Consider the following 21,190-nt stretch of genomic DNA (forward strand, 5'->3'; position numbering starts at 1 on the left):
TTTTAAGTCGTATACACTTGATTGAAAACAGAAGAAAATAAGGAACACCACTAAATTGCTGGGATGTTTTTTAACTAGATTTTTTTTTCCCTGAAATACGCCATTGCAATTTAAGGTATTTTAAGACAAAGATGGGACTACATTTCCTGCTTCTTGTTCCGGCTTTGCTCTAGCTTTTTTCTATTCAATAAAATTTCACACAAACTGGCCAATTTCCCTGTGTTTCAAGTGCACATATGTGATAAGCTCCGTTAAAAGTACTGTACAAAGAATCTAGTACCCTTAAACTCCTGCCACATACCCTGCCAATCACATATGTGCTCCTGTTCTAGCTCCTAACTGATTAACGAAGCTTCTGACGGTTGTATCCTATTTTCCGCATGAAGCTTTCCGCACCGAAAAAGGCCATTTGCCTGGATGCCTTAAATCATATGCATTCAAAACGGAAATATTTCAAAACTTGCAAATGGGAGTATTTCCTTCTTTATTCAAATATTAAATGAATGAATCAGCAATAAGCAGACATAAGCAAACAAATAATAATAACAAAACAAAGTTATGAACACCCTCAAAGAAGGAAATACTTCCATTGTATGAACAATTTCAAACATTATTTTTTAAATATTCTAAACCAAACAATTGCGCAATATGTTTTGCTGATAAATGGCCCATTCTGAAATTAAAATCTGAAAAATGTGATATCACCCTTCTTACTAACTGGCTCAAAATAGAAAATGGCAAATTTTGAGGCTGCTCACTAACCAGATAAAAGGAGCACATATGTGATAAGCCCCGTTAAATGTACTGAAAAGTTACCTCTATTTCTAATTTCGATCAAAACTGATTTTCAGTTTCGATCGAAATCATCAAAAGGGGGTGACTTTTCAGTATCTTTAAACTCCCACCACAGTGTTCACTCGGCTGTCGACAAAAGCAGGCCACTCTCGATGTGTGCTACGCGATCGTCTGTTTTCTCGGCAGCAACCATTGTGTGGTCCTCCTCATTGTTCTTCATCAGCAGTTCTTTCGGTCGATGCGTCGTCGACTTTGGAAATCAACCATTTCGTGATGAGTGTGTGAGTGCTGACCACGTTTTGCGTCCATTGCTGCAATGGACGCGCTCTGACCCTCGTTGGCGTACAACAATTTGCCATACAATGAAACCACTGGAAGCGGCTCCAGTTCTGATCGAGGACGCTTTTTGGATAGCGGAAGATAAAGTGTTTATTGTGTTGTACCTTTTGACTATAGTTTTAAGATGTATTGTATAGTGACCAAGAATCCTCGGCTCTGTAAAGTTAATTCGGTTGAGCCTTATCAAATAAATTAATAAACAAAAAAAAAAAAAAAAAAACTCCCACCACATACCCTGCCAATCACATATGTGCTCCTGTTCTAGCTCCTAACTGATTAAAAAAGCTTCTAACGGTGGTTTCACATTTCCCGGAGTTTCACATTTCCCGGAGTTTCACTTCCCGAAATAGGTCATTTATACGAATGTGTCGGAAATATTTCATACTAAAAAATTTCTAATAGGAATATTGCCTTCTTTATTCAATGAAAGAAACAGCAATAAGCAAACGTAAGCATACAAATAATAATAACAAAACAACGCAATGAACACTCAAAGAAGGCAATACTCCCATTTTATAAAAGCTATTTCGAAAAATATTATGCTGATAAATGGCCAATTATTCTGAAATTAAAATCGGGGAAATGTGATATCACCCTTCTTACTAACTGGCTAATAATGGAAAATGGCAAATTTTGAGCCAGATGACAGGAGCACATATATGATAAGCCCCGTTAAATGTACTGAAAAGTTAACTCTATTTCTCATTTCGATCAAAACTGATTTTCAGTTTCGATTGAAATAATCAAAAGGGGGTGACTTTTCAGTACGTTTAAACTCCCACCACATACCCTGCAAATCACATATGTGCTCCTGTTCTAGCTTCTAACTGATTAAAAAAGCTATTAACGGTGGTTTCGCATTTCCCGGAGTTTCACTTCCCGAAATAGGTCATTTATACGAATGTGTCGGAAATATTTCATACTAAAAAAATTTCTAATGGGAATATTGCCTTCTTTATGCAATGAAAGAAACAGCAATAAGCAAACATCAGCAAACATAAGCAAACAAATAATAATAACAAAACAACGCAATGAACACTCAAAGAAGGCAATACTCTCATTTTATAAAAGCTATTTCGAAAACTATTATGCGGATAAATGGCCAATTATTCTGAAATTAAAATCGGGGAAATGTGATACCACCCTTCTTACTAACTGGCCAATATTGAAGAACAGCAAATTTGAAGGTTGCTACCTAACCAGATGATAGGAGCACATATGTGATAAGCCCCGTTTACTGAAAAGTTACCTCTATTTCTAATTTCGATCAAAACTGATTTTCAGTTTCGATCAAAAGCATCAAAAGGGGTGACTTTTCAGTACCTTTAAACTCCCACCACATTCCCTGCCAATCACATATGTGCTCCTGTCCTAGCTCCTGTCCTAGCTCCTGTCAATCCAGCTGATTTTTTTTCTGGCTAACTATTTAAATAGATCCCGTCAACTATATCCTATCTATCTTATATTCTATATCTCAACTCCTAACAACACTATTCCGAAATGCGACGATCGAGCTCACAGTAGTGGTCCTTCGAACTCCATAAGCAAACAAAATCTTCGATGCAAGCATTCTGCCACATCGATTGGTTTGCTCAGAAGGCACTCCCAATAAGGTAGAATTGGAAAGGGCCATCCAAGCACGGTCCCTAAACGAATTTTGTTTACCAAAAGGTCCCTATTCGGTGTCAATGGGTTCCGAGGAAATCGCCGGAGCAAAGATGGTAGCACAAAGTATTCGCTCGTACCCGGCTACAACACCTTTGCCTCGGAGAAGCTAAAAAATTTCGATAAATTTCGTTGGACCACCAGTGAGCTCGATCCAATAACAAAAAAAAAATCAATGCCAAACAACTAGTTAAAACAGATTTGGAATTTCCATCATACCGAGGAACACGGCCGAAGCCAAAAAGGTCGAAATTAATGATTTCCAGCCAAATAACTTATTTGCCCAATTTCGTGTTGGGCCACTGGAATTTTGAAGAAGCATCGCAGTAGGCTGCTTCAAAAACGTCAAATTTTGGTCCTCGGTTTGAATACTAGAATTTTGACGATGGGTACACTGCCGTTCTACACATAACTGTCCCATGTTACTTTTGGACGTTTTTCACTTTTGTTCATAAAACAGTACTTTTATTGGTAAACTTTCGAATGAAAATAGAAAAACATGTTATTTGTTTTGGGTTTATATAAAAACAACATCAAGTCTAATTGTCCCATGTTGAAATTCTACGCATAACTGTCACACAAAGAATTTTTTACTGAATCTTTTATTAACGAATCGATTTGAGTGTACGAATGATTGTAACAGGATTTATATGATCAAAAGAAACTCAATAAGTCATTTCGGGAAGTAGAAGCTTTATTTTATGATGAAAAGTATTAAGAGAAACGGGAATTCATATTAAAACACCAGATTATAGTTCAGATTTCAAACTGTGCATTATTAGAGTAATAATAATCAATTGATAAGAAGCAGATAAGCCAAACCAAAAGACCAGATAAACCAAAGACAAAATAACATGATTTAAAATTCAATCGTTTGTAGCAACGATGTATAAACATCTTCCAATATTGGCATGATTGAAAAAATACGTTCATTTGGTTGAATTTAATGAAATCCTTACTGTGCATGTTAACTTTTCCAAAGTCTTTCTTGAAATCATCGATCGACAATCTTATTGTTTTCTGAGTTGAGGAATTATTAAAGAAGGATGTTTTATGTCAGAGTGAGGAATTGGAGCCTTTTAAAGAGAAATATGTTGTATTTCAAGTTGAAAAATACTTTTTTATGAAGTAAAAATGAAATTTATGTCGAAACACAAAATTATCATGTTATTTTTTTATTTCTTTAATAGAAGTTAAATTTAGTCAGTGATTTAACAATAAACGATAATAACAAACAATAACGATAAAAATCAACATATTTGGTAGTCAAACGATTCAAAGTTACTATGCATCGGAATCTTTCATCGTTGGCATATTTTTAAAAAAAGACTGCTTGTCTTCTGCAACAACCGGAAGTAGCACGGACAACAAGGATTTCTTGCGTTGTTCTTGTATTCCTCGAGGAGCTTTCTGCCACTTCAGGTACTCATCCAGCAAAAAGCTATCAGCTGCAACAATTTTTTGTTGTTTCTTTGATAAAAGGTTGCAGTAGGTCAGCTGAGTGCCGTTCACGGAATCCGAATATCCAACTTCATATCGATTTTTGGTGAATTTCATCATACGAATGTCCTCAATAAACGGCCGCGGATGTAGTTGATTCAGCGTATATTGAGTAACAGTCAGCTCCGTTTTGAAGAAATCCGTTTCCTTCATGTCCAGAACTTCAACTTTTTTTTTGGCGCTTCCAACGGCTTTCTTGAAATCATCGAAGTCCACTACACGACCATGTCGCATTGAACCTTCGACCGCACCTTGAAATTGTCAGCTGCCATGAATGTATGGCCAGACTCAAAATATTTGAGTACAATCTCCTTAACATTAACATTCATCTTGTTAATGAGCAGAATAAGATGAAGAAAAAAATTCCAATTTTTATTCTGCGCAGAACAGTTATCCAACCAGAACGTTAACTTCTCGAGATGGCCATAGTTAAGAATGAATTTATGGAAGCAACTGTTAATGTCAGAACTGCTACGACCGCTGACAGATTCTGGCCAGATGCAGGCAACAACTGGAAATGTTCGTGCAAATGCCCCGACAGGTGCAAATGTCTGGTTAAAAGCCAAAATTCGTTGGGAAAAAACAATCGTTTTTAGCCCGTCCAAGCGAGGCAATTGTATTACCTAAAAATTAAAAAGGTATAGCTTTTAGTCATAGAATAAAAAAATAATCTTAATACTAGTAACTACCTTCTGGAGGTCAACTGCCATTACCAATTGGCCTGCGGTGACTGTATCTCCATTCATGCGATATTCGATCCGTGCTTGCTTAGCGTGTTCTAGGTGCTTACTGTAGTCAGAACAGAGGATACAATCGTCGGTACATTCAGAATTGTTGACATTGACCTTTTTGTGCTGCTCCATGCTGACACAAACTTCGCACTCTTCGTGACCCAACTTAACGAAAGATATATTCATTTCGTTAAGGACTCGCGAGTAGAGTGAATAGCTAACTTGGCTAGTATGCGTATCTTGGTAATGCTTGTGCATTGCCCTTTGCGATAAATCTGATGGAAGATAGCGTCTGTTAGGAGCGTGCTCTCGACGGTAATGTGAAATCGTTGGCCCGTAACTCAAGATGTGAGCTATAATAGAATCACGTATATTCGAGTTCCTGGTATACTTTCCCCGTATTGTACGGCAAGGTTCGCTATTTTTGGACCTGTTGATGCGTCGATAGATAATATTACTGAAAAATTAAAAGACGTGGTTGCCTTACAATAACTACTATTCAGTTAATGTAATATATCAAATACATACCCACAGTGTTCTTCGTACCCGAGCGTATTCAGGAAAAACTTTCGACAAACTGCAATCGGGTCATCACTGGCCGAAGGAAGGGTGCATTTGTACGATTGGGTTTTACGCAATTCGTTCGCGGGAGTACGGCATTTGCGTCGCTTTTCTGCAATAGCGGGATGTACGTACTTTTGAATAAAGTTGCTCTGATCCACTTCTCTTAGGTTCCAGAACGACTCGTGAATACTCATCCTGTCATCTCGAGACAAAAGGTTGATGCACTGTTTCCGGCAATCACAGTTCTGCAGGATAGCATTGTGCGCCAACCTGCGCCTCTTCGCAGCATCTTCGCGTAAAATTTCTTTTTTAGTCCTTTTATTAGTTTTTTTTCGATTCGGTGAATTGAAAAAGTCATCAGAGTCTTGCGCAGCTTCCCCAGTATTTTCCACGGTAGATTTCGTCAAATCACCAGGAATCTTATCAAAAAACTGTTTCAGTTCATCTTTGTTGGTACTGAACTGCTCTCCAGTTGCACCATCCAGATCGAACCCGAAAAAACCACCACCTTCCGTTTCCACATCACTATCGTCACTTGCATACGATGCTTGTAGAAAAGCCAATGCACACATCTCCGGTTTCGAATGATCACGGCACGAATTATTAAAAAACTTCCAAAGTTTTGCCGATAATATCTGTACGCACGATTCCACCTCGTTACAAGACTTTAATGCGAGCATAACGTCAAACGCAACGTTGTCATCAAAGCAACACAAAAAAGAACATGACGTAGTGGGACTGATATGCATAGAATTTCATGCTGCATGGCAAGTTTCTAGGCATAACAGTCCCACTGAATATTTACCGTTTAAAAATTAGCTTTAGTGAATGTAATTTTACAGTTTTCATTAAAACATAACAGTTATGTTCAAATGGGAGTAATATAATATTTTATAGTAATGTATATTACCTGCAATAAGCAAAACTCATTCGAAATTTGAATCGCGCTTTTCTCTTTTGAAACATTTGCAACATGGGACAGTTATGCGTAGAACGGCAGTACACCTCTCCCAAAATCCAGCGAACACTAGATTCGTCTGCGTACGCTGCAATTTCGGAGCTGCCGTCTGCGTACAAGCGTCAGCAGTACTCACTGCATACGTCGAACGTTCCAAAATGTCATGGAATGTTTTGGCGTACGTTGCGAAAACTTCTGTTGTTGTTTTGCAGCGCTGTACCTCAGCGATTCCTGCTGTGAAAACCGAATCTAATTCGGCTTTGCTGCACCTAAATCCATTACAAAAATTTGATAATCCCCCCTCAAAATCTACACTACTTTCTAATTCCTCATTAATATTGCTATCTAGTTTTATAGAATCATCATTTAAAATTACCTTATCATACTCCACGGTTGAGGCATTCTGGGTAGTTTCATAGCTGGTTTTTGGCACCTGTGGAACGTGCCTCCAAAAACTCTCACCACCCATCTGTTTGCTAGCTGTCTTAATAAACGGTTGACGGATGTAGTCAGCAACCGGTGACCTTACCTGGGAATATTCGTCGGTAACCGGTTGTGTTTTGGCCCGTTCACGACGGTCCCGCCCTGAGAGATTTAGCTTTGACGAAGCTGTCTTAATGTGCCTATACATGACCGCAAGCTCGCTATCAGGGTCGGACCGCATGAATCCCGGCAATTTAACCGGTTTAGCACTCCGGCCGGACCGGGTCTGACTGACATCACGACCATTTGCAACATTCTTGGCAAACATTCTGGATTGTGTGGTGCTTGGAAAGCTTGGTTGAAGAACTATTGAAAACACGTCCGTCTAATAACTACCTCAGAAGCCTCTTACCGGTTTTTTTTTTACTTTAAATCTAGATAGAGCTGGAATTAGGGCCTAACAGCTTTTGTAAACAATGACTTCTCTGGATGATTTCTAGAAATTCAAGGCTCACCCACGCAAACCAACATCCTCATCGGGTAGGGGAAGTCTTTCCATACCCGATGAGGATGTTTGTTTGCCTTAGTGAGCCTTGAATTGCTAGAAATCATCATGAGAAGTCATTGTTTACAAAAGCTGTTAGGCCCTAATTCCAGCTCTATCTAGAAATGATCTTTATTTCTTGTGATTGTGTGGTTTACATGTATGAATGAATTTTCAAGTGACACAGGTGCATCTTTTCAACATTTGAGATTTTTATTATTATTTACAGTTCAGGCCTACTTTAAAGTATGACCACCTTGGTGGGATTGGAAAAATAGGAGACTACTTATAACTACTATTTACAACTACAACTAACCTACAACTACTATATACACCTATCCTACTATATACAAATTGCTTATCAAAGCATGTTCTGATGAATTACATTTTTGTGCAAATTGAGTCTTAATTTCGTTAATTTTTCTAGTAGGTATTGCTCGTAGCAGAGAAAGACAGGATTGATTTAAACGAAGTTTATTACTGTAAACACAGTTTGATGGTTGGATTAGAACTAATTAGAACTTGGTGAAAATTCACTATTTATACCCTCCTAGTTGTTTATTGGTTACCATGGAGTCCTTGGTTATATACTTGCTGCCATGGTATCCTTTTGTTATTTACCTAGGTTGTTTATCCGTTGCCACGGCAACCTTCAAACAAACGGACCTGGCTTCGGCGTATCCTCGGCTACTTTGTTTCACACTCCCTCTCAATCCGACATTCCAAGGTAAGACGTCAGTTGTTGGAACCGGGTGGCTTCCAAAGGTTTTGTGAAGAGATCCGCCAGTTGATCACGGGTTCCAATCGGCTCGATGTGCAGTGTACCACTCTCCACCAGATCTCGTATGAAATGATGTTTCACGTCAATGTGCTTGGTCCTCTTGCTTTCTAGATTTTTGGCCATGCCGATGCATCCTCGGTTGTCTTCATAGATTGTCACTGGATTGGCAATTACTTGAAGGTCGTTCAAAATGCCGCTGATCCATACGGCCTCTGCTGCTGCTGCACTAAGAGCAACGTACTCAGCTTCACTTGACGACAATGATACGGTGGATTGTTTCTTGCTACTCCAGGATACGGTGCATCCATAGACCTTGAAAATGAAGCCGCTCACAGATTTTCGGTCATGAAGGTCGGCCGCCCAATCGGCATCGGCATAGCCTATGAGCGGTACTGATTCACTGTTCCTCTGGTATTCGAGACTCAGGTTTTTTGTCCCGCTAAGATACCGCACCACTCGCTTCAATGCATTCCAATGTACGGTTGATGAATTCTGCTGGAATCGCCCGAGATAACCGACAGGGTAACATACATCTGGCCTGACACAGAGCATAATGTACATCAAGCTGCCAAGCAATTCGCGATATGGTTCTTCAGCGCTAGGCCCACCTCGAGGTAGTTGTAGACCTTTTTCCATTGGAGTCTTGATCGGATTGCATTCACCCATTCCAAAACGATCCAGTACCTTTGTAACGTTGGATTCCTGTGACAGTCGCAAAGATCCACCATTACGGTTGTAATTGATCCGTATACCAAGAAAGTGTCGCAATTCTCCGCAATCGGTCATCTCAAAAACAGTAGATAGCTTCTTTTTTAGCTTGTTGATGGTGTCCAAATTTCTTCCCGCAATCAGAAGATTATCGACGTACAGGATGATATAAAGCTCATCATTCTCCTCGTACCTGACGTACAAGCAGTAGTCTCTCTTCGATCGTACGAAACCCAGTTTCTCGATCTGGCTAGTGAACTTCTGATTCCAACACCGTGGTGACTGCTTAAGTCCGTAAAGCGACTTTTGCAGCTTGCACGCCATCCCTGGTGCTGACTTCGTACCGTCTGGAGGACAAATGAAAATTGATTCCTTTAGCTCGCCGTGAAGAAAGGCCGTCTTTACATCCATCTGGTGAAAGAAGAAGCCCTCGTGAACACCAACCGCAAGGATGATTCTAATCGCCGCAAGCTTGGCCACTGGAGCGTACGTCTCTTCGTAGTCCAGTCCAGGTTTCTGCAGAAAACCCTTCGCGACAAGTCGGGCCTTGTACCGTACTATCCGTCCGGCCTCGTCCTCCTTAATCCGGAAAACCCACTTGGTTTTTAATGGCTTCACGTTAGCGGGGCATGGTACCATCTTCCACACCTGATTTTTCTCCATTGACTGCAACTCGTCTTGAATGGCTTGCAGCCACTTGTCTCGGTCTTCCCGAACTAGCACATGCTTGTAGGTTTCAGGAACATCCGGAAACTTGCGCTCCCGGTCGATACGCCTTGACGATTCTGCATGAGTTTCGTCACTATTTATTTGCGAAGGGAGCGCAGCGACTGTTGCTTCATCTGATATGTTGTCCTCTGGATCTTGGAGATGTTGTCCATCGTTGTCCAAATCTGATTCTTCATCGGCAGGTTCGTCTTCGGGCTCAGCTGCTTCCCCCTCTTGCTCGTACGAAGGTAAAACGATTAACGGCTTCTTTTCTTTTCTAGGCTCAGAAGCGTACGGGAAACAGGTCTCGTCGAAACGAACGTCACGAGCAATCACTACCTTCCTGCTTTTTCTATTCTATAGGCGGTATCCATTGGTTGCATAGCCGATCATGAGGACTTCTTGACTTTTAGCATCCAACTTTTTTCGGAGTTGCGTAGGGATCCATGCATACGCCTTGCATCTAAAAACACGAAGCTTCGACATGTCCGGCTTGGATCCCATCCAATATTCGGCCGATGTTACTCCTTCCAGCAACGCTGCGGATGGACTGCGGTTGATCAAATACACCGCTGTAAGAGCTGCTTCATTCCACATCTGCTTCGGCATTGACGAATCAAGCAACATGGTCCTCACTTTTTCCACAAGCGTTCTGTTGAAACGCTCAGCCACACCATTTTGTTGAGGCGTGTAAGCGACAGTTGCCTCAACCTGAATACCTTTCTTCTTGTAGTAGGCTTTCTGTGCCGTTGATCCATATTCCCGACCTTGATCCACGGTCAGTTTCGAAATCCGCGTGCCGAAATGAGCGGTTACCAGTGCTTCGTACTCCTGGAATTTTTCGAAGACCTCTGACTTCCGTTTCATGAGGTAAATCATAGCAAAGTGCGTTTTGTCGTCGATAAATGACACAAAATATTTCGATCCGTCCCAGGCTGGTGGATCGATTTGACCGCATACGTCCGAGTGAATCCGCTCGAGGGGTCGCTTTGCTCGGGTTCGTGTTCCATCGAACGGGTCTCGACACTGTTTGCCTTGAGCACAGGCATCGCAGAACCGATTTAGTCCAGGCTTGAAATCCACACCAGTGGCCAGCTCCTTTTGAACGATTTTGGCCATTCCACCTTGGCCAAGATGTCCTAAGCGACGATGCCAAAGTTCGTTGCGATCCACCTGGCAAACGTTAGCAACTGGATCACTCACCTTAATATCAAGCTCGTATAAGTTCCCCTTCATTGGTGCAGTAGCGATAACATCGCCATCCTTTTTCAGTACAGCTTTATTCTTGAGAAACAGCACTTCGACACCGACGGCCGCAAGTTTCTTCACTGACAACAGGTTTTCGCGGAGATCCGGCACGTAGAGAACATTCCTCACTTTCAGAAGCACGCCGTGGTTACTGTAGCCATTGATTTCGCCTTCGTCCTTTGCTACTAGGTTTTCACCATCCTTCGCCACATTGATCACCACCGGGGTCGGGAGTCTTTCAGTCGAGTCGAAAAACCGTTTTTACATTGACCACATGATCACTCGCCCCAGAGTCCAATTTGAAATTAATTGTGTTACCGTTTGATTTGGTTGACTCGTCGCGGCTCACCATAAAGCTAATTGCTTTCTTTCCAATTGCAGCATGCACTTCCTTCTTTGGGTTGGGGCAGTCCTTCTTCATGTGGCCTGGTTTGCCACAGTTGTGGCATTTACCCTTTAATTTGCCACCACGTCTGTCCTGGTAGTGTGCTGCGAAAACCGCTGGTCTGTCCTCAACAGTTTCGCCCATCCGATCAGCACGTTTTTGTTCTTCCGCAAGGAGCCGTTGCTTCACCAAATCCAAGTTCAAGTCTTCTTCCTTGATGTTTTCCAGTGCTGTGACGAGGGGATCGTATGAATCCGACAAGCTAAGGAATAGCTGAGATACGAGATCTCCATCCTCCAGGTTCGCACCAGCCGTTTTGAGTTGCCTCACGAGATCATCGAACGCCAAAAGGTGAGACCGCATCGAAGCTCCCTCCTTCATCCGTAGGCGTCCAAGCTGCTTTCGTAGGAGCGTTTGACTGGCCACAGACTTCTTGGCAAAAACTTCACGCAAGCTTGACCACATCTCTTTCGCGCTGCTTTTGTCCCGGACTACTTCCAGAACATCATCTGCCAAGAATCCTACGATGTAGCTCTTCGTTTTCCGATCATCTTCTTCAAACTTCGCTTTATCTGCTTCCACTGTTGGTACGTTTTCCGTCAATGTCCGCAGCACACCAGCTGCATCCAAAAACATCTTGACGCGAAAACTCCAATTCTCGAATCCCGGCCCTCGGAATACTGGGGAATTCCTTGCGCAGCTTCCTTCGGGGTGCCCATAACCTCTAGTAGGTATTGCTCGTAGCAGAGAAAGACAGGATTGATTTAAACGAAGTTTATTACTGTAAACACAGTTTGATGGTTGGATTAGAACTAATGAAAACTAGGTGAAAATTCACTATTTATACCCTCCTAGTTGTTTATTGGTTACCATGAAGTCCTTGGTTATATACTTGCTGCCATGGTATCCTTTTGTTATTTACCTAGGTTGTTTATCCGTTGCCACGGCAACCTTCAAACAAACGGACCTGGCTTCGGCGTATCCTCGGCTACTTTGTTTCACAATTTTGGAATCTATTTTGGCAATGCCTGCCTCTTCATGTAAATTTGTTATTCTAGTGTCGAAAGGACGATCAAGAACCATCTTCAGCACTCTATTCTGAGCGACCTGAATTTTGTTCCTGTGAGTCTGTGCACATGATTCCCACACCGGAGCTGCGTAGAGGATCGCAGGTGCTATGATTTGTTTGTAGACAGCCAGTTTGTTCACCTTTGAGAGGCGGGATGTGCGGCAAATCAGCGGATACAGACATCTAACCAAGGCAGAACACTTGATTACAGTTTTCTCTACATGCGAACGGAAGAGGAGCTTTTCATCGAACAGCATCCCGAGATAGGTAACTTCGGAAGACCACTCAACCCTTGTGCCATCCATGATTACAGTACAAGATGGAGACGGTTTTAGTTTGGGCGATTGCCGATGGAGGAACATGATCGCTTGTGTTTTGGAGGGCTTGATTTTGATTTTCCACGTGGTGGCATAATCAGCAAAGGCGTTAAGGCATCGTTGAAGTTTGTTCGTTATTTCGCGAGGCATCCTTCCTTTGACGGCTATTGCGGTATCATCTGCGAACAGGAAAAACACGCAATCGTCTCCGAGGGGAGAAATGTCGGAAGTGTAGATGCTGTAAAGCAACGGGCCCAACAGACTCTCTTGCGGGACTTCTGCTGGGATGGACAACGTGTCTGAAAGACAACCATTCAGCGATACCTTAAACGACCTTTGCTGGAGGTAGTTACGGGTGATTTTAACCAGATGCAAAGGAAAGCTTGTACACAAGTCCGTCATGCCAAACTTTGTCAAACGCCTTTTCAACGTCTAACAAGGCCATGGCTGTGGACTTGGATACAGCTTTGTTACTTCGGATGTTATTCATCACCCGCACTAGCTGATGATTGGTGGAGTGCCCCTTTCTGAACCCAAACTGTTCCGGAAGGAGAATGTTATTTTCCTCGACAAACTTGAGCAAACGATTGAGAATGAGTTTCTCGAACAATTTCTCAGCGCTGAAAGGAGGCTGATTGGTCTGTAGCTTGAAGGCAATGTTGGATCCTTACCGGGTTTGCGGATTGGTATGATTTTTGCTACTTTCCAGATGCTTGGAAAGTAGTGCAGTTCCAAACATCTGTTGAAGATAGCGGTTAGAAGAGACTGCACTTTCATGCTGAGTCTCTTCAAGATCAAGTTGAATATATCGTCAAACCCAGGGGCCTTCATGTTCTTGGTGCATTTCAGCGCTGAGCAAATTTGTTGTCATCGGACTTCTTGTATAGGATATCTGTTGGGCTCCTCAAGAGAGTCCATAGGATCCGCAGCCTCCCATAATTAACGGGGAGATTTCCTCAATAATAACCTCCTCCCCTTTGATCGCATGTAGATAAGCATTTTCAGAATGCTCGAAGCAAAATCTTGCATATACCTCTCTTTCGATCACTTGATAGCTGCATGCGCATGATAGGTAAAGCCCTACAGTAAAAGTATGGACGTCTGTCAAAAGTTGTTCCAATCGAACCGTCAAAATGCACCGCTTTGCTCGATTGGAACTGCTTTTTTGAGTTTTGTGATTACAGTGGTCCATACTTTTACTGTAGGGCTTTAATGATAGGTACTCCGCTACTACGGAGCAAGCTCGCTGCTCTTTATGCATGGCTCATAAAGGGTGGAACGGTCAAAATTGGTCAAACATGATTAAGTGCTCACTGATTATATTATTATATAGGAGAAATGGCTCTAATGTTGGCCTATGGTTCTAAGGTTGGGTCCATCGCTAAAAATCGGCTATTTATCAATTTTATCTAGATGAACGCGTCATTGGGACGGTACTTATAGATATTTTGGTCGCTATTGAAAATTTAGTTGATTGCTGAATCTATGTATGGGCCCAAATTAGGGTCATTTAGGCCGACATGCCATCCATTTCCCCTTAATTATCAAACTTTGTTTCTTTTTGAAGTTCAATGACTGCAAAATACAGGAAAATTATTTGATTAGGCTTCCGATTTTCAAATGCAGACTGTCGGACTTTACGTTTCACACCTTTAATCAGATTTTGTAAAGCTGTTGTATCCACCTCATTTGATGCTGACCGCAATTTGGTTTGAACTGTTTCTCATTTCCAAATGTCTTCCGAGTTTTCTTGATGTTCCGCTTAACGATTGCTCAATATTTTTCAATCGGGCGCAGCTCCGGCAAGTTTGGAGGGTTGTCCTTGGGTACGGTTGGTACGTTGTTGCCGGTATACCATTCTTGAGCCATTTTCCCGTAGTGACAGGAAGCGAGGTGTTTTGTTCATTATCTCGATTGCACACTTAGAAATAACTATTTTTACACGAGACGTAATCCATCTTTGACGTAAATTATGGAACGTAAACAAACATCTCATGTAAAATTAAGTGTTCATAAACCGAAGCATACGCAACTCGACGAAAAGTACGCTTGATTGAATTGATTTTCTCGTTTCTTTCAACTGATTCTTATGTCATTTGGGCCGCTTGCATGTGTCGGTCTCAGGGCACGGAAATATGCATGACTTTTTCGTAGTGTGTGGGTGTCACTGTTACCTTGTATGTTGGCAGTCCGGCTCGCTTCTTGGCTCTTTGCGCTGTTGTGTGTGATATTCCCCATTTGTTTCCGACATCTCTGATGGAAAGGTTAGGATTACGTTTGAAAACACTGGTCACTCATCTTCCGGACGCTGTGGCATCTTGGTTTAGGTTCCTCCTGATCCTGACTTTCCCCAGCACAGACCCATGTAGAATGGTTCGATTTGCTGAGATCAGGAAATATTTTTGCTAATTTTCAGAAATGCCGATGGACCTATTTCTTTGATATTTGAGATGCAATATTTTTTTATATTATGGTTTAAATTATTTATATGGACAACTGACCTTCTCCAAAACTGAATCATGCAGCATGGATTCCTGTCGACGAATCTGATTTTGTAAACAATCACTTCAATCGACGATGTGTGGCAACTCTGCGGAGGGACATCATCAAATTTACTCGACGGCGCGAAAAGTACATCATCGCTGGCGACCTGAAAGCCAAACACCAGGCTTGGGGCAACAGTCGACGCAACCAAAACAGCACCATCCTGAACGACGACCTGCAAGAGGCTCGCTACGCCATATTAGCGCCGGACTGTCCCACCCGGTTGAGCCGGTCTGGCGTTCACTCCACGATAGAAATCTTCATCAGCATCATGAGAGACAACATCTCGCTACCTGTGACCCATCAGGAGCTGAGTTCGGACCACTATCTGGTGGTGGCCGAAGTAGGCTCATCCGTCAACCGAATCCAAGCTTCCCGACGCAACTACCATCGACACGTTAATATTCTTAAAGTAAACACCATCATCGTTAATATTCTTAAAGTAAACATATATGAGTTGCATGAACTCCAGATCGCGTCTAGCCAAAATATCCCGAACTGGAACATTAGGTTGTCTATCTCGAGCCCGAAGGGAATCGTTCAGTCGAAACGTTGTTGATGCAATAAAATATGGAGTATTTCTTATATTTTTCGAAGGTGGTCTTGTGTGGCCTTCCTGACATGGACACAACCACACTGTCGGATGAATTGAACCAACATGAACTCAAACAAATCAACATCTTCAAGATGAATCGTCCTGACGCTTCACGTAAGTACTGTGACGAGCTGTATCTGGTCCAACGGGAAAGGAATTCAACATGCTTGAAGGATCTTCAGAGCAATCGGGCCTTTTCCACATCTTGGTGATTTGGGAACGGTACAAGCCAATCCACCGTGATGTCACCCAATGTGCAAACTGCATGCTGTTCGGGCATGGAACGAGAAACTGCCACATGGCCTACCGCTGCAACAATTGTGGCAAGCAGCACGCACCTGCGATGCCTGCGAGCTGATGGAGGACGTAGATCCAAAATGTGTCAATTGTGGTGCAGCACAACGGGCAGTCAGCAAGACATTTCTGAAGCGAACGGAATTTATTAATATCCACACAAAAAAGCCTCTATGCAGAATCAACCTGGCCACAGACGGGTGCCAGAAAAACGGGCAGAACATTCCCCCAACGGCGTCAAATTCCGGTGCATCTGCCACTTCCAATCAACAACTGTTTTGCATCGGTCCCGCCAACAGCAGGGGTGCCTAACACTCCGGAAAACTCAAAATGTCAGTCATTTGCGGCAACCGTTGCATCCCGAAACACCTCTCCACCTCCGGGGCTATTGTGGGAGTATGAAGGTGCTCCCCCTTCACCAACGATTGAGAACGCTTACAACGGCGGAACTTGTTACACTCGTGACAGCAGTCATTATGATACAGCTTACCTACAGGATCCGAACAGAACAGCTTCATGCTGCCGTATCCCTTATCAATAGTATGATAGGATACGAGTATGAAGCCATCAAAATTGACAATTGGAACGCTTGAACGCTCAAGAGCAAGAGTATCGAGTTCGTTGAATTGCTCAACGAACGAAACATCGATATAGCTATCATGACCGAAACGCACCTGAAGCCCGCGATTAACGTATTCCTTCCCGATTTCCGGCTTATGAGACTGAATCAAACCAGCTGCGGGGGAGGAGGAGTGTCCATTGCTCTAAGAAGGAACATCTATAGTTGGCTGCTGTCAAGCTTCGACTATGACGTTACGTCGGAACGACCGACGACATCGACCGGTGTCTGCGCTTCATCCATAAAGCGATTTCCTGGGCCAGAGAGCAACATATGCCAGTATACAGACAGGTGAGTAATACTCTGAACCTTGACAGGCACACTAAAGACCTCAATAGACTCCGCAATACCATTCGAAGGCAATACCAGAGTACTGGGCTGCCTAACCTGAAGACAAATTGCAACCGTTTAAACAAAATCATCCAAGCCAGGATGGTGGATCTTAGAGATATCAATTTTGCAAACAAGATTCACTCTCTCCCGGATTGTGCTAAGCCGTTCTGGAAAATGGCAATGATAAAAAAGCCAAGGCCCATCCTTACTCTCACTTCTCTTAATCTGAATTCGGATCCATCCTTACTCATAACCCCATCTGAAAAAAGCTAATACTCTTGGTCAACACTTTGTGAATTTACATAACCTTGGCCAAGCCTGCAGTATCAGCTGATAAGGTGATAGCAGAAATCAAATCAACCAAGAACATGAAGACCGCTGGTTTCGATGAAGTGGTCAACCTCGATTTGAAAAACATGAGTGTTGACTTCTTCGAACATTTTGCAGCGGTCTTCAATAAGTGTTTGGTGCTTGGCTACTACCCTGCCCGCAGGAAGTTAGCCAAAGTCATTCCAATCCACAAGCCTGGCAAAGACCCTACCAGCGCCAAAAGCTATCGCCTCATCAGCCTCTTGTCCTCCATCTCGAAGCTATTTGAAAAGTTGATACTCAGCCGTCTGCTGGTATTTTCATATGATAATATTACCTTTCTCAAACAGCAATTCGGGTTAAGAAAAGGCCATTCCACCATCCACCAACTCGCACGGATTACTAACATCATCAAGCGGAACAAATCTGTTACCAATACATCGGCCATTGCATTGTTCGATATTCAGAAGGGGTTCGACAATATCTGGCATGATAGCCTCGTTAAAAAGCTGCATCAATACAACTTCCCGATATTCCTTGTTAAGATCATCAAAAACAATTTGTCGGGCACATATTTCCAGGTCTTCTTGAACAATTTACCTTCTTATACGTTCAGCGTTGATGCAGGGTTCACCAAAGGAGCCTTCCGGGTGGTGGTATTTTGTCAATGTTTGCGGACTACAGTGCCATCATCTATAAGGGTCGAGTGATCCGTGCTCTGACGAGAAAACTCCAATCAGGCCTGGATGTTCTGTCCGACTATTTCAAAAGCTGGAAGATTTGTATCAATGCAGCATCAATGCCCATACCATACTATTTCCGCACTCCAATTCACCTCAGCTTTTCCCGCCTGCTAACTTAACAGTCTACCTTGATAATATTCCCATTGAGTGGTCAAGGGAAGTCGTCTACCTTGGTCTCACCATTGATAGCAAGTTGCTGTTCCGTTCTCATGTGGACAAATCATCGACCAAGCGAAACATCTCGATTAGGTCGCTCTATCCACTCATGAACAGATAGTCATCCCTTTCCATTAAAAACAAGCTTGCCGTCCACAAGCAAATCATCCGCTCCGCCATTGAGTACAGAACGCCAATATAGGGGAGTTGTGCTAAGTGCCACCACATCAAACTCCAAAGGATCCAGAACAAGATCCATAAGATTTTTTTTTTATAATTACTTTATTTGTACAGGCTCAATCGAATAAACTTTACAGAGCCGAGTTATCCTTTGCGTTATACATTATTACTGTCTTAAATTTAAAGTTAAAGGAACTGGACCGAGTACTCGCGGTTGTCTCGAGGTTAGTGGAGATTTACAATTTTTTGGATGGGAAAAGGGAATCCATAAGATGATCCTAAAAGAATCCCCCGCGGGCTCGAAATTCTTAGATCCACCGCCTGGTTAGTTTTCAGACACTGGAGGACCGGAGTACGCTCATCCTTGAAAGGTTCAGTAAACGCCTGTCTGAGATCAAATCACCAGATCATACGTGATCTTGCTAATTAAGTTAACTTATTAGTAGTTAGGTAGGATATAACATATTTTTTTTTGAATCAAGAAAAACGCACCCCAAAAGACTATCCTGTAAACAAGTTTAAAAACGTAAACCTGTAAATTAGAATAACAAATTAAACAAAGATGCAGAGCCCTTCAGGCTAATCAATTTAAATGTACGAACAATGTAAACTCATAATCAATGTAAAATAAACGTAATTTTACTACTTAAATAAAATTCCAGAGCGCAGAGTAAAAAATTATTGACTGCTAAGGCTGAGTGTGGAAGCACTGCTATATTTAACTCATCGCTCTATCCAGACCGTACGTACCAAACGGTAAAGGGCGGGGCAGTGAAAGAGCCAACAAAAACTTTCGGTCAATCACGAACAGGCGACTCATACTACTTGCCTTCGCTCATACAGCATGTAATTGAGACATTTTTCCATAGACAATGTACGCTCAGTCATTCAAAACAAGCATTGGGTACCATCACGGACAATTAGTGACTTGTTTACTTCCCAATCATTTAGACTTTTACGAGGCAGTGAAAGCTGAGGCGGATGGCTGTTCATATTCATATGAAAATCACGGATTGAACCAGACTGTTTTGCGCACTGAATGAAAGTAATGTTAGCATTATCTTAATTAAAACAAAAATTCATGGTGGTAATATACTGAATAGGTTCTCGAATTTCCCATCAAATCCACATGAAAAACAAAAAGATATTCAATTATCCCTCACTGCTGACCAATCATCGGAATCGATGAAAGGAAATTTTTTTGTTGAGACATTGTTCCGATGAACAGTACCATACTATTCTCGTTGCAATTATCACAGCATGCAACATATAGGGGAAATGGTTCTAAATGGTTGGCCCCATCGCTATTTATCAATTTTATCTAGATGAACGCGTCATTGAGACGGTACTAATGGATAATTTTGGTCGCTATTGAAAATTTAGTCGATTGCTAAATTTATGTAAGGGCCCAAATTAGGGGCATTTGGGCCGACATTACATACATTTCCCCTATCACTGTGATTGTTCAATGAAACGCATTTCGAAAAAACCAACGTATCTGCGATACATATTTTACTAGACAAGAGGATCAACTCTTGTCGCCCCCGGCTAGGCGCTGCGTGGCCACCACTAATGCCCTGACACGTGTCCATTCGCTGTCTGGATGGATTTACGCCGGATAGCGGTTGAGTGTTCTGCTGGTAGATTAAAATTTCACCCAATCGATGTGCTGTTGCTTAACGAACCTATAATTGAAATGGAATGCAATATTAGAGCCGGTCGATTAAATCATAGCTCTTTGGCCTGCCTGCTCAAGTAATAAAACAACAATTTTACATTTTCACCATCATACTTCCGAAAGAAACGATAATCCATTCCCAATCCGGATCCGACAAAAACACAATAAACGGATTCCTTCCTAACTGCATTACCAATTTGTCTAGACTGTTTTTCGGCCAAGAAACTTTATCCTTCGATTTCCTGGACTTACTCCTCCCAGATTCTCTCGCCTGCCTTCCACACATTCCTCACTGACTAACCAGGAGCCGGCGAGATTTGTGTACACAGAGAGACCAATAGGAAATTATTATTTCCTCGGTTTGTGACTGTTCCTTCCGGAATCCTGAAAAGGAAGGATAAGAGGAGAGGCAAGCAGTCGATTCCAGTTCGATAAATTGTGCTGCCTTCGTTGCAGACGCGACGCATAAAATCAGAGAAATAATGCACTTTATTGTAGAAGACAGTCACGAGTGCTGCTGCTGCTAGCTTTTTGTGTATAGCGAAGCAGGCGGCCTCGAAACTACCGGGCTCTGCCGTACGGAGATGGCCATTTGGAGTCGCAGCGAGCGTTATAAATCCCCTTCCACTGATCGCCATTATTGCACTTTCCGATGATTGAGATCGAACTGTTTTCGAGCACACTAAAGTCATTTTCGATTCAAAGCAAATTGATTGGATTTCGAGCGAATGTGATCGCAAATTGAAATGCAGGAACTATGGTGATAGAGAGAGAGAGAGAGAGAGATAGTAATGGGCAGTCAATTTCTATGTCGTTGTAATTCTGGCAATTTCGTTTTGCAGTAATCAAAATTTCATTTGGGATGGGAAAAAATCGTTCTATGAGCCACTGTAGGATCTTAGTAATCTGCACAAATCAAAGTAGCCTTGATTAACTGTAATAATAAATAACGTGTATCAAATAAAGCATTATCGTTTGGGACACCGAAGAGTGAAGACATGTTT

General features: G+C 42.2%; 1 protein-coding gene across 1 annotated transcript; it reads right to left on the bottom strand.

Annotated features, from left to right (window-relative positions):
- Window positions 1–4,514: 4,514 nt before the first annotated feature.
- On the bottom strand, window positions 4,515–7,303 carry LOC135712843 (uncharacterized). Its single transcript, XM_065235906.1, has 4 exons — window positions 6,929–7,303; window positions 5,559–6,229; window positions 4,989–5,487; window positions 4,515–4,922 (listed from the first exon to the last, which is right to left on the bottom strand). The coding sequence occupies exons 1-4, from the start codon at window positions 7,301–7,303 to the stop codon at window positions 4,515–4,517; spliced, it is 1,953 nt and encodes a 650-aa protein (XP_065091978.1).
- Window positions 7,304–21,190: the final 13,887 nt, after the last annotated feature.

Source organism: Ochlerotatus camptorhynchus, unplaced genomic scaffold (genome assembly GCF_037179485.1).
Source record: "Ochlerotatus camptorhynchus isolate MF236.1 unplaced genomic scaffold, CSIRO-AGI_Acam_v1.1 ptg000504l, whole genome shotgun sequence".
In the NCBI taxonomy this organism is placed as follows: Eukaryota; Metazoa; Arthropoda; class Insecta; order Diptera; family Culicidae; genus Ochlerotatus; species Ochlerotatus camptorhynchus.

What these genes read in the sequence shown, in the direction of transcription:
- LOC135712843 (XM_065235906.1), bottom strand. Translation starts at nt 7,303, where the DNA reads ATGTTTGCCAAGAATGTTGCAAATGGTCGTGATGTCAGTCAGACCCGG. An exon ending in CAACCGTGGAGTATGATAAG is followed by an intron (nt 6,230 to 6,928) that starts GTAATTTTAAAT and finishes TCGTGCGTACAG; the next exon opens with ATATTATCGGCAAAACTTTG. An exon ending in GGGTACGAAGAACACTGTGG is followed by an intron (nt 5,488 to 5,558) that starts GTATGTATTTGA and finishes TTAATTTTTCAG; the next exon opens with TAATATTATCTATCGACGCA.